Here is a 13,224-nt window from a genome sequence, read left to right as displayed (position 1 = left end):
GTGCATCATCTTTTTTGATTTATTCCTTTTTTTTTTTTCTAACCTAGAAAATTCTATTTTTTTCAACCCACTTTTAAAATTATATTTTATTTAATTAAATTAGAAATACAAAATAAAATAAAACATAACATTGTTTTCATTTTAAAAGAAAATTTTGCTAATTTAAAACAAAAACAAAATTCTAAAATAATATTAAAAATAACATTTAATTAAAAAACCACACTATAAATAAAAAATACACAATAATTATAAAAGTACACTTAAAAAGACAACTTAATTTAAATTCTAAAAAGACAATTAAAATTAACTATATATTATTCAGAGTTAGAATGTAGACATATTCAATGTGATCGGTAACATCGGATCGAAGCTAATGGTGAGTTTCAAAATTGCACAATTCATGTATTATTTTTTGGTCATCGGTCGGGCCGATACACAGGAGATATCGGAGCACCCTTATCTTTCAATATCAAATTGTGTAGTATAATAAAAGCGTACATTATGTTTTTTGTTTTCTTCATCGTCGTAACTCGTGTAAGCATTTTTAATATGTCTCAACGTCCTTTAAGGACCCTAAAAGAACATTTTACATCTTTTCTAGTTGATTATTGTGCAGCCTTAAACCGTATCTTTTGTCGGTTACTGAATATGGATATGCTTTCACAAATACGGTCCATGATGAATATATTTCATCCGCAAGATAGTAACTATGTTTGTAGTATTCATTATTTAAATAAAATGAACAATCGAGTCCTGTTTCATGATATTTCTCATCAAACAACGGTGATTGGTGGAGGACATTTAAATCATTGCTCGAACCAACTACAACATAGAATGCATGTCAAAATCATAAATATTGTGACGTCGCCGCTTCTAGTATCAATGATGGATATTGATGGTCACCCCTCATGTATTGGCTTCTCAATTCCATTGGATAATTCCTCCAATTCTAATGTGTGTACTCAATGCTACCAATCATTCCAGGGAATCCATGTATAGCTTCATGTGCTTCATACAAAAGTTGAATATCAGTAGATGTTGGACGACGTAAATATTCAGCCTTATACATTTGGACAACAACGTAGCAAAAGTTTTCAAGAGCTTCACGAGAAGTTCTTTCTGACATATTCAGATACTCATCTAACAAGTCTGAGTTATAACCCTTTGCTAATTGACATATTGTTGATGTGCATTTTGTAGTGCATTAAAACTTCTTTGATTTGTTGCATCCCATGTTGTTTGAAAATAAGGATAATTCATTCCAAATCACCAATAAGTCACATAAACAAACATTTGTTCATACGGTTGAATCATCCGCAAAATAATGTCGAATCAGGAGTCTTTCAGCCTTAAAACGATCCTTGTGGTTTGTGTTTCATCTTTTAATGTTGCTTGAACTAGCATTGTTCTTAAGAAGAAGTTGTACGGTACGAGCCAATAATTATTGTTGATAAGTTCATCCTTAGATGATGAACTATCATCATTAATTTCCATTACTGTTTTCCAAACATTTGGATTCATTTTGAAAAGAGATTATAGAAAGAAAATGAAACAAACAAACATATATATATATATATATATATATATATATATATATATATATATATAATGAAACAAGGATACATATAGATAATCTTAATAAAAAAATAATACAAATAAAAAACATAATAATAATGAGAAAGATTCTCCAGTCAAATGATGTCGACATTTTGAACTTCATGGGTGTTCGAGCCGATACACAGGAGATATCACAACACCCTTATCTTTCAATATCAAATTATGTAGTATTATACAAGCGTACATTATGTTTTTTGTTTTCTTCACCGTCGTAACCCGTTTAGAAATTTTTAGTATGTCCTAACGTCCTTTAACGACCCCAAAAGAACATTTTACGTCTTTTCTTGTTGATTATTGTGCAACCTTAAACCGTATCTTTTGTCGGTTATTGGATATGGATATGCTTTCACAAATACAGTCCAGGATGAATATATTCCATCCGCAAGATAGTAACTATGTTTGTAGTATTCATTATTTAGATAAAATGAACAATCAAGACTTGTTTCATGATATTTCTCATCAAACAATGGTGATTGGTGGAGGACGTTTAAATCATTGTTCGAACTTCATGGGTTCTCCAACTCCCAGCCATACTTAGTTGCGATTTTCCGTTTCCTTTTAAGCACCGTGCACATAATACCTCCAGCCAAATGATCATGCGATCATAGAAAATACTCTAGATCTTAGTTTCTCTCTCCCGATCCACTAGTTGAGCTTTCCTTTCTTCATTAGCTTCGAGAATGCGTAAATTTTGTTCCCGATACCGTTGTCTTTGTTCCGCCTCTGTTTCGGTTGTAGATTTGATGTCGGGAATTTGTTTGATGAGATCAAACATTTCATTTTTTTTTTGATGATGTCGATGTCACTTTCTTTCCTTTTCTTTTTCTTAAAGGCGGTGAGTCTTCAACACTAAACGTCTGCTGTTGGGGGGGGGGGGGGGAATCTAGGAGGATACTGTGGATCAGAAGATGATGTGTAAGCGTTAGATGAAGATGTTTTGGTTCGTTTTGATAAAGGAGGTGTGGAGTCTTCACCAACTTTTTTCAACCAGTTCCCATTTCGCATTGTCTTTCAACCACTCCCAGGCTTGTTGATGAGGAACACCTTTCTGATTAAATTTTCCTATGGTACTCGCTTAGCGAGGATTGTAAAACATTAGCCTCATATCTCCCGTTAGCCAGACTGTTCATCTACGGTTATAGATATTGTTGAAAGTGTTACTATAAAACTCGATCTAATGTATCAATCCAAATCACAATATTGGTGCGGAATCCCAATCTAATGATTAACGCAAAACAATTATAATGAATTAAGAACACAATATCTAATCTTCAATGCACACTATATTGATCAATAGTCTAGTACATAAGATCTCTATGTCTCGGTTCTCTCTGTCTCTCTCTAAAACCAAATCAGCTGATTAGAATGACCAACCCTCAACATGGTTAAATCAATACATTATATATACCTAGACCTAAATACAAAAGCCCAACCCAAATCCCAACCGAAATCATCATTAAGTCCACCGAAATCACATTGTGATTTTGGTCCAAACACCACCAAATTCATGGTGTTTTCGGTCCTAGACCGATAATTTTCAAAGCTACCTAAAGTAAAGTATAAACCACAAATCATGTCCCAGCAGTTACATTTCTTTTGGAGGTCTTTCCATTTTAAGTTTACTTGGTTTTGTGACCGATTTGAACCTCCCATTTAAACACTAAAACGCTCTAGAACCTTCTACCAAAATGCATTGAACCTTTGTTGATTTCCATGTTGATTATCTTTAGAAACATCGACATATACCTTAACCAAAGCCAACTCTTCGTGTTCCACCCAGTTCTTTTCGCTTCTGGTAGTGTGTATAGTTGCATTTTTTCTCAACAACGGGTTGCAACCCCTTGTTGGTTTCTTCTTCGTTTCTTTAGGTAGTTGGATCGTCACTAAAACTGTCAAGTTCTACGTTCTGAGCATCATGGAACTGGAAATTCTCAGGTTGAGAAGATTGGAATTGGGTTTCTGGAACCCTTTGATTAAATTGATATCATAGACTATATCTCTTATTTTCTTCTGGAAGCCTAAATGTGTTGTAAGATTGTTACACCAAAAAATATTGTTGTTGGTAGTTTTGGTTTTTTTTTGTAGTTTTGGTATTGATGATATTGTGGATTTTGAAAATCTGAAGAAAAAATAGAATGTCTTGACTTGAACCGCCTTGTGTGGCTTTGAGTCTTTGGATAGAACCGATTTGTTTAGATTTATCTCCGGAATCCATTGAATGTAACTCAAGGAATTAAACCAATTTGTATACTATTTCTCCAATTTCCCTTACTATTAAGATGTGGAGAAATAGAAAGTTGATGAAAGAAACTCAAAATAACAATAAAGGTACTTCCACCATCATCCTAGAGGACATTCCTGGTGGTGCCACCTCATTTCTGGCTGCATCTAAGTTCTGTTATGGTGTTCATATTGAACCTACACCTACAAATATAGTTATGGTGTATCACGTGTCAGATTATCTTGAAATGACTGATGAATATGGAGATGACAAATTATTCTCAAGAACAGTGACTTACTTCCATAAAATATATACTAACAACAGGAAGGATTTCATGGTTGCTCTTCAAAGTTGTGAAACCATTGTAACAAAAAGTAGAGTCATCGTCGCCACGATGAGGAACAACACTAGTATTTCTAGTGAAATTGCAGTGATCATAATGAGTTACGGACGGCGGCACGGTGTTGGTTTCATTGAGAGTTCTCTCGCAGAAGTAACACAATGTGTAATACAAAGCAGTGTGATCAATGGCAACGACTGTGCAGATGGTGGTGGTCCGTTTGTCGACTTCCATTGCAGTTGTGTAACGCCTCGATTCTCACGTATTGATTAGATAAAAGGTTCTTTGGTTTTAAGTCCTACTCGATGAGTTGGTTTCCCTACTCGTCGAGTAACAACGGGGTGGGATCGCGTGTTTAGTGACCTACTCGTCGAGTCTAATAAGGGACTCGACGAGTAGGAGCTGGCAGATGAAACCCTAAATTCGGGGGTGTTGCACCCTATTTAAGGAAGCCTTAGCCTCCTTTGGCATCCTTACAGTCTTGGAGAGCTCAGTGAAACCCTAATTCGTCTGGTACTCCTTGTGGTGTGCTTTAGAACTTGGAAAGAAGATTGGCTTGGAGGGAAGAGCTTGAAGAGCAAAGGAGTTGAGGCAAGGAAGGTGTGGGAAACAAAACTTACCTCATCTAGCATCTTTTGGAGGTATCAAGTTGCAATCTTTACACCCCTTTTCTTCTATACCTTTTTGTGGTTGAGTTTTAGGGCTTCGTGGATTTTTAGGAGTCATATTGGTGAGCTATGGGCTAGACCTGAAGTTGTAACTTCAGATCTGGACCCTTCTCAAGTTCTAGAATCACAAAGTTCATGTTTTGGTCGTGGTTGAGGCCCTCCTTGTGCATGAAACCCCATTAAGAGATTAAATTTTCATTAAGAGTCTTTTTAGTCATGCATGCACGTAAAGTTTGCAACTTTATGTGAAAAGCATGTCCTAGAAGCTTGGATATGTAATCTGGAGCCATTACATGGCTTAAATAAGTCTGTATGGCTTAAGGACTATAGGAACTCGGCGAATCACAAGGTTGACTCAGCAAGTCTTATAAAGATGGCCATTGAACTCGACGAGTTGATAAACAACTCGGCGAGTCCGATGAAGATTGCCTTAGACTCGACGTGTTGTATGAACAACACGGCGAGTCGGATGAGTTTTCCCCGAGTTATGAATGTGTGTGTAGCCGACGTGTTGCAAGAAGGAAACTCAACAGGTGGACTTAGGGTTTCGATCGAAAATCGTGAGAACTCGACGAGTCACCCTATGACTCGGCGAGTGGGAAAGAACTTCAAAGAACTCAGCGAGTAGCCGAGGGTACTTGGCGAGTTAAGGTTAACAGGGACTGTTGACCTTGACTGAGGACTTTGACTTTGACCTGGGGTTGACTGGCTGGTTTATGGAGTACTTGTGAGGTTGAGGATTTATGAGTATGCTCGTACTATGGTAATAGGTGGAGGAGTCATTGGCGAGTGATCCGAGAGTTGGGATTTATGTAGAGAGTCGACATCTGTGAGGTGAGTTATCCTCACTATATCAAAAAGGTCTAAGGCACCAAGGTCGACCCTTTAGTTGTTATCGTTATGATATATATATATATATATATATATATATATATATATATATATATATATATATATATATATATATGGTTATGATCTGATAGATTGGAATCAGGATAGACAGTATGTTATGCATCTATGATCTTTAGGGATCGAGAATGTTAGTGGCCTGCTAGGTCTGTATTCTAGTCATGAGAGATTGCTATGATTGATGATCAGTGAGTTAGCTATGTTTGATGCCTATATATGCCAATATATGTTAGTTTTGCGCACATGATTGTTTGCTCGTTGATTTGGGTTGAGGCGGTCCTGCTTTGTGCTGAAGGCCAACATACCTTATGAGCGGTCCGGGAAGACTGTAGGACCACATGGCGGTCCAGTCATGCCGAAGGCTCAGTGAATATTCAGTAGACTGTAGGCCCTGTAGGACAGTCCCGTCAGACCAATGGGCCAGTATGCATGTTGTTGATTTATGGTTACATATTTGGTATTTCAGTGTGATATTGGTATTTTGGGGGTAACTCACTAAGCCCTCGGGCTTACAGTTTGCAGTTTATTGTTTCAGGTACTTCAGGAGGAGATCATGGCAAGGAAAAGGCGTGACCGTACCGCTCCTCATCCTTATGATCTTATTCTGGGACACTCTGATGGATATTGAAAGAAACTGTTTTGTAAACAGTTACTCGTTGGTTTTTAAATTATGATTGAAAAGTTTTAAATTTTGGCGTAAAAATTTATGGGTGTTACAAGTTGGTATCAGAGCCTTGGTTTGAGTGAATTGGAGGAGCACTCATGTGAATTCAATCTCAAATCAAGGAGATTTTCGGAAAGTAAAATTTTAAAATGTTTTTTTTAAATAAATGATGGAAGATGCAGAGGGTACGATCAGTCGAAGCCTGTAAGTGAACCCCAAAATACCATACAGTCATTTGATATTATGATATATTAGAACAACATGCTCTAATATGTCAGATGGAAAGGGGTGAGGTTAAGGTGGTTGTCAAAAGAATGGAATGGATGATGTCAAAATCCTCTATAATAAATGAATGTTTTTTTTTATCACTTGTCACACTCTCATTCAAATTATCAAATGTCATTTTGTGGTTATTTTGAATTAAATTTTTTCACATGTCATTTTATAAGTTTTATTATTTTATTAAATTCTACATAATATTTTAATGTAATAATTATAATAAATGTATATCAATTTCATTAACAAAGTTACCTTTTAACTTTAAATTTTTCAAAATTAAAATTCATTGGTTTCTTTTATTTATTTATATTATTTGTTTAAATTTAAAAGATAAGAAATATTTTTATTATAATATTTTATTATTTTTCTTATAAATTTGAAATTATCATATTTATATTTATATATTTTTTTAATTAGTTTATGTAATTCATTCATAATCTCACACAATACAATTGAAGGTTGGATAATGATATTTCCAATCAAAATGACATGAAATGGAGAAGAATTATATCAAATCATCATCTAGGATTTACCTTCTAAAGGACTACATTCATTTCATTAACATGTCATTTCATACTTTCTAAAAAAAAAATTTAGTGGCTAACAGATGATAGTTTGATTACCCTTAGTTACTTGGAAGCCCAATTATCAATTATCAATTATCAATTTCCAGGAAGCCCAATTACTTTGCAAACAAATTTTTAGGGTTTATCGTTTTGAAGCACCGCGAGTTGCAGAAGATGACAAGATAATCAGATTTTTGCTGGTAGTTGTACATTGTACTGTTTGATCACTTCATTTTATGCGGAGTCGTGTGCAAGTTGATATTTGACTTAAGTTTTCAGCAGGTGTTTAAAAGAAATATCTTCTAATCATACACTCTGCAAATTTGCGATTGTTCTGTGTTGCGTTTGTGTTGAGAAGCAAAACCATGGCGATTTATTCACCAGGTTTCGTCGTTGCACGACTCCGTGATTCATCGAGCATAAGTGAATCGCCAATGCTTTCCATGAAATTGAAATCGGTACTTAAAAATGGGGTTTCTAATTTTATGCAAAACCCTATTTTAAGAACCCGTGGCAGGAATGCGCTTACAGCCAAGTTAAAATCTGCTACATCTGACAATTTAGGGAAAACAGTCACTGTTACCGAGGTTTTCGACTCAAAACCTGATCGAGAAAGCGGTGGTGGAGACGACGGAAATGGAAATTCTCCACCTGGTAACGGCGGCAATGGAGGCGGTGATGAGGGTGGCGGTGGTGGCAACGAGGACGATCACGAGGAGAAAGAGTTTGGACCGTTAATGAAATTCGATGAAGTGATGAAGGTGGCTGAAACACAAGGCGTGAATCTTCCTCTCGATATGTTAGAAGCTGCAAAAGCTACCGGACTTCGCAAACTTATTCTTACACGATACATGGATTTACAGGTAAAGGAAGTTATTTCAATTACAGTATGATACAAAGCTTAAGTTGTTTTACAATCTGTTGTTCAGGGCTCTGGGTGGGCTCTAGGTTTCTTGATGAAGTATTGTGCAGTTCTTCGTAACAGAATGCTTGCTGATCCATCATTTTTGTTCAAAGTTGGAACAGAGATAGTGATTGATTCTTGCTGTGCGACATTTGCTGAAGTCCAAAAAAGAGGAAAAGATTTCTGGGCAGAATTTGAGTTGTATGCTGCAGATCTTCTGGTAGGCATAGTTGTCGACATTGCTTTGGTTGGCATGTTAGCACCATATGCTCGAATTGGAAAGCAAACAGTAGCAAGTGGTGGTCTTTTTAGTGGCCTAAAGAACTCTGTTGCAGCTCTTCCAAGCAGGTTATTTCAAAACTTCCCTTTTCTTTACAAAATCAAATGATTATGTAGTAAACTTTTGAATCATATTGCGTGTCCAGTGTCTTTGAGTTTGAGAGACCAGGGTGTAGATTTTCAGCTCAACAACGACTTGCAACATACTTTTACAAGGTATTGATAAATTTTGCTCAATTTCTTACGTAATGATGACATGACAATTGACATGACATGTGTTTTGGTGATAATAATGGATACAGGGGCTCTTGTATGGTTCAGTTGGATTTGGGTGTGGTATAATCGGTCAAGGAATTGCAAACATGATTATGAATGCCAAACGGTATGCTTCTCACATGACAATATGGCAATGCTACTAGTGAAATGTCGAAAATACCCTTTAAATCTGTTTTGTAATTTCAGGAGGATGCATAGTTCAGATGAAAATTTACCACGAGTGCCTCCTTTGGTGAAAAGCGCTGTTCTTTGGGGTATGTTATGTTTTGTAATGATTCTGATTGTTTATATGATAATTAGCATGCAGATATTTAGGTTTTTTTTTTTTTTTTTTTTTTTTTTTTTTAATTATTGAATAAACATAAACACAGGTGTTTTTCTTGCGGTGTCTTCTAATACGCGTTATCAAGTTATCAATGGATTGGAAAGTGTGGTGGAAGCTTTACCTTTGGCGAAACAGGTCCCTGTAGTTGCAATGGCGTTTACAGTTGGAGTGCGTTTTGCAAACAATATTTATGGTGGAATGCAGTTTGTAGACTGGGCGAGATGGAGTGGTGTTCAGTAGTTGGATGTAGAATTTTGGTATTTTGGCAGTTACCTCCTGCTCCTTTTACTAGGTTGATTACTTATATCCAACCTGGTTTTTTTTTTTTTTTTTTTTTTTTTTTTTTTTTTTTTTTTTTTTTTGTTGTAGTAGTTTGAAATAAGAAAAATTAATGATATTGTATCTTTGGTGTTTCTTTAATTAGTATTATTGAACAAAATCTAATTAAATTAGGGTGAATCAAATAATAGATATGGATAATGACTTGAAAAGGTTAACTTTCAACTTTATTCATATTTAATTGCTCAACTTTTTTTTTTCTTGTTTGATTTAATCTTAAATTTTTTGAAACTATTCAAATAATCCAGGAGTTAATCAAGCATGAAAAAAAGTTAAACGATTAAATATGAAAAAATTTGAAAGTTCGTTATCCTTTTAAGTCATCTTTTTTTGTAATCCTCTATTAGTTTATTTTGCTTATTGGTAGCAATTACTTAGATTAATAAATTTGAATTTAGTGATTATGTTTGTTTTATGTTGTGTTTCTAAGGAGTATTACATAATAGAATACCTACCACATAACCATGTTGTAGTTTGACTTTAAACCTAGTTAATGAGATAAACTTCAGAGTTTCTTAATTCATTTCATGTTTTATGCTTTTATTTATAGTTAACGTTTTATAAGTTATAATGGTAAATCATTTATCCAACCACAGATAAAATAATTTGTGTAATTTATATATATTACAAATTGCTACACTATTTATGATGAAGTGTTGTGAATACAACACTATTTGTGCGCATTATATACAAAATACTAGGTTATAACCTGTGGAATCCACGGGTAAGAAAAAAAAATGACATTGGTGTGAAAATAGTTGTCAAATTTATTTTATAACCATCACAATCAAACTTATAATTACACAAATAAATTTATTAAGCAAATACTAAAAAAAATGTATCTTATCATTTATCATTAATGTAATTCATTATAACTCTTATGCTTGCTTATTTTCTAAAATTGTATTCTTAACAATTATACAATCCAAAAAGAACATAAATGATAAGTTCTTTATTGCATTTTAAATACCATGAAACACAATCATATCGCAGCCTTCCGTACAGGCGAACCAACAAAACCATTACCTCCAAACACTACAAGCTGATAAAAACAAAATTTAAACGTTATAAATATAAGAAAACAAAAGCTAAACGAAATAAATCCTTAAAAGAGCATATGTTTACCCTCTTAGGAAGATAATTCTGATAGATTTAAGAGAAGTGAGGCTCTTCATGACTCTCTTTTATTAATGAAAATCCCATTTATTCAAAAGCTTATGTTTTCTCAATAAAATAAAAATATTAATTTTATAACTTGGTAGGGAAATTACCTAAACATTGACAAGATGAAATGAAGCTCTTAAAAGGGGAAAATGTATCCTAAAGCACCACCGGACAATATAGTCAAATTTTAGAACCAAGAGTGCCCCCTGAAACAAAAATTGTATCTATTAATTTGTTCCTTTATAACGACATAAAAACTCTTCTAGATTAACATGCATTTCTTTATTCGATCTTGTTTGTAAAAAATATAATATTAAGTTTAAAACATAGAACAGAGGCTAGACAATTTATGTGTAAAGACAAATAGTGAAATATAAAGAAATAAAAGTAGGATGCAATAAAAAATAGATAAACGAAAGAAAATAGCATGTGATATATACATGTCCCCATTTGACCCATTATGGAAGTTACGTTGAGGACAAAAAATTCAAGATCGGTCCACATATCAGAAATTTGGAAGGAATTTGGTCCAATTGAAATGAAGATTAAGCAAGAGGACAAGTGTGTGTGCATATCAAAAGGCTATAAAACATGGATTTTCATAGATGTAGGGAATTACCCATAAATATCACCATTTCATGGTTTTCGGCACAACATTTTCTGTTCTCTAGTGCTACATACAACCTTTTTATACTGCAACACCTGGAGGTTAGGCAACAGAAGAGACCTTAATCCCAATCATCATTCTCACTTTATACAATGACCAAAAGAGTCTACATCCGATCATTCTTCCATGTTCAATGCAACTTACATACAACCTTTTTATACTGCAACACCCGGAGGTTAGGCAGCAGAAGAGACCTTAATCCCAATCATCATTCTCACTTTATATAATGACTAAAAGAGTCTACATCTGATCATTCTTCCATGTTCAATGCAACCAAACTGGTATAAGAGACATCCAATGACTGAAGTTTTAGATGAAACATTAGTAAACTTGATAAACAAATACCCTTCTATTTTAAAAATCGAGCACATACTATTTATGAGTAATGGATCAACTCATCATTATTTGGCCAAGACTACAAAAAAATGTTTTCGTCATATTCGTTTCCCGCCCAAATATTTATCTAAATGTCGAATTCTGATCCAGATAACTTCACATAATATTAGATATGATGCACACTAAATAGATTACAAACTAATAATATCTTTTTTTAGAATCAACAAAACAACCAAAGTCTGAACATGGATTTTATATGTATAATATGAATTGCTTTTTTCCACTAAAGACAATATATAAATCCAATATATAGGCGTTGAAAAGCCTAACCTGTCTTCCAAAAGTCAGACTTTTAATTCTGTGTGAAATTAGTGTATCCAAAACCCCTCATAGACATATTGATCACAAACTACCCTTAAAGTGAAAGATCACATTTTTTCAGTCAGAAATTTTATCAAATGGTGAATATGCATACAAAACCTTTATATATTGACATCAATCTATATCATAAGCCACATAACAACTACAACTCGTAATAGCAACTTGGTTCACTGCAAAAATTCCAAACGACATCATAAATACAAAAAGCCAAGAACAATAAAAAAAAACAATATAACCTCTTATCATGTTCTCTCCGACCAGCAAACCAAACCACCAGATCTGTGAAATTTTTGATAGACTTTCATATGTTAAATCCCTATAAATTATGGTCAGCAAAATTTAATTAGAGATTTCTGAATCCTCCCAACAAATCCTAAGACGAAGTGCAAATGCAATCGTTGTTGATTCTACCTGAATCCTTGCTTATTGATTTATTTCTCGATTGGCTTTTTTAAATGCTATCCAAGCCAACTGAGCAATGGCATATGCAAGAGATAACACCCAAGTCCCCACAACAAAGTAAAATAAATCAATCTTTTTTAAAAAACACGAACATACACTCTTAGAAAAAAGAATACCACCAACAAGATCGTTGAAAGATAACCATCAACAACAATATATGTAGAAAAGATATTAGTCATTGAGGCATTTTGTCAAACAGTTGGTGTTCATGGAAACTAAAAAACTCAAAAAACAAAATCCAAAAATTATGCTCAACAACCTAATTCGACAATGTTAAGATGGGTTTTGGAGAGAAGCTAACCTGATATAAATGCTTTCATTATTCATTGTTCACGTTTTTTTTTGGCTCCGACTCTTCAAAATATCATCGATTCATGATTTTGGAGGCTAGCTTTTTGGTAGCAAAGAACACAATAACAAACTGTATGAAAGGAAATAATTAGGAAACTTTTGAGTGATTCCTTAACGACATCTAGAATTTGAGCGGTAAAAGAAAAAATTGTAGCCTAAGAAGATGACCTTTCCATATGCTGAGGAATTTCTCTTGATCAGAGTGTTGAAACCCCTATGTCCCCTCTTTATGCGTTCCTAAAGTACTTCTCACTTGAGGTATGTGGTGGTTTGTGATTGTAAACCAACGAGAGAAAGACCTACTGTGTGTGTAAGTCTTTAGTTGTCATAAATGGTGTTCTTTCGTTGAGATGCTATTGTTTTCTTGAGTAGAGAAACATGTAGCAATGGTGGTTTTGACCAGAGAGAGATAGAGAAAGAGAGAGAGGGAGCCATCGATTGATGAGCGGCTGGATTAGGGTTTCAAATTGATGACC

The 13,224-nt window shown here is 34.3% G+C and overlaps 1 protein-coding gene across 1 annotated transcript; it reads left to right on the top strand.

Annotated features, from left to right (window-relative positions):
- The first annotated feature begins 7,393 nt into the window (after positions 1 to 7,393).
- On the top strand, positions 7,394 to 9,723 carry RER1 (reticulata-related 1). The gene is made up of 6 exons (XM_078981144.1): positions 7,394 to 8,127; positions 8,194 to 8,516; positions 8,594 to 8,663; positions 8,750 to 8,829; positions 8,910 to 8,977; positions 9,095 to 9,723. Exons 1-6 carry the CDS (start codon positions 7,630 to 7,632, stop codon positions 9,286 to 9,288), a joined length of 1,233 nt encoding a protein of 410 aa, XP_078837270.1. The 5' UTR covers positions 7,394 to 7,629; the 3' UTR covers positions 9,289 to 9,723.
- Positions 9,724 to 13,224: the final 3,501 nt, after the last annotated feature.

This window comes from Lactuca saligna, chromosome 2 (assembly GCF_052625555.1).
Source record: "Lactuca saligna cultivar CGN05327 chromosome 2, ASM5262555v1, whole genome shotgun sequence".
Classification (NCBI taxonomy): Eukaryota; Viridiplantae; Streptophyta; class Magnoliopsida; order Asterales; family Asteraceae; genus Lactuca; species Lactuca saligna.
Note: the sequence above shows the minus strand (reverse complement) of the source record. Positions and strands in the feature narration are given on the sequence as shown.

Bases quoted from the DNA above. Each gene is read 5' to 3' on its own strand.
- RER1 (XM_078981144.1), top strand. From the start codon at position 7,630: ATGGCGATTTATTCACCAGGTTTCGTCGTTGCACGACTCCGTGATTCA. The intron at 8,128-8,193 runs GTAAAGGAAGTT...TCTGTTGTTCAG, and splicing joins CACGATACATGGATTTACAG to GGCTCTGGGTGGGCTCTAGG. The intron at 8,517-8,593 runs GTTATTTCAAAA...TTGCGTGTCCAG, and splicing joins GTTGCAGCTCTTCCAAGCAG to TGTCTTTGAGTTTGAGAGAC.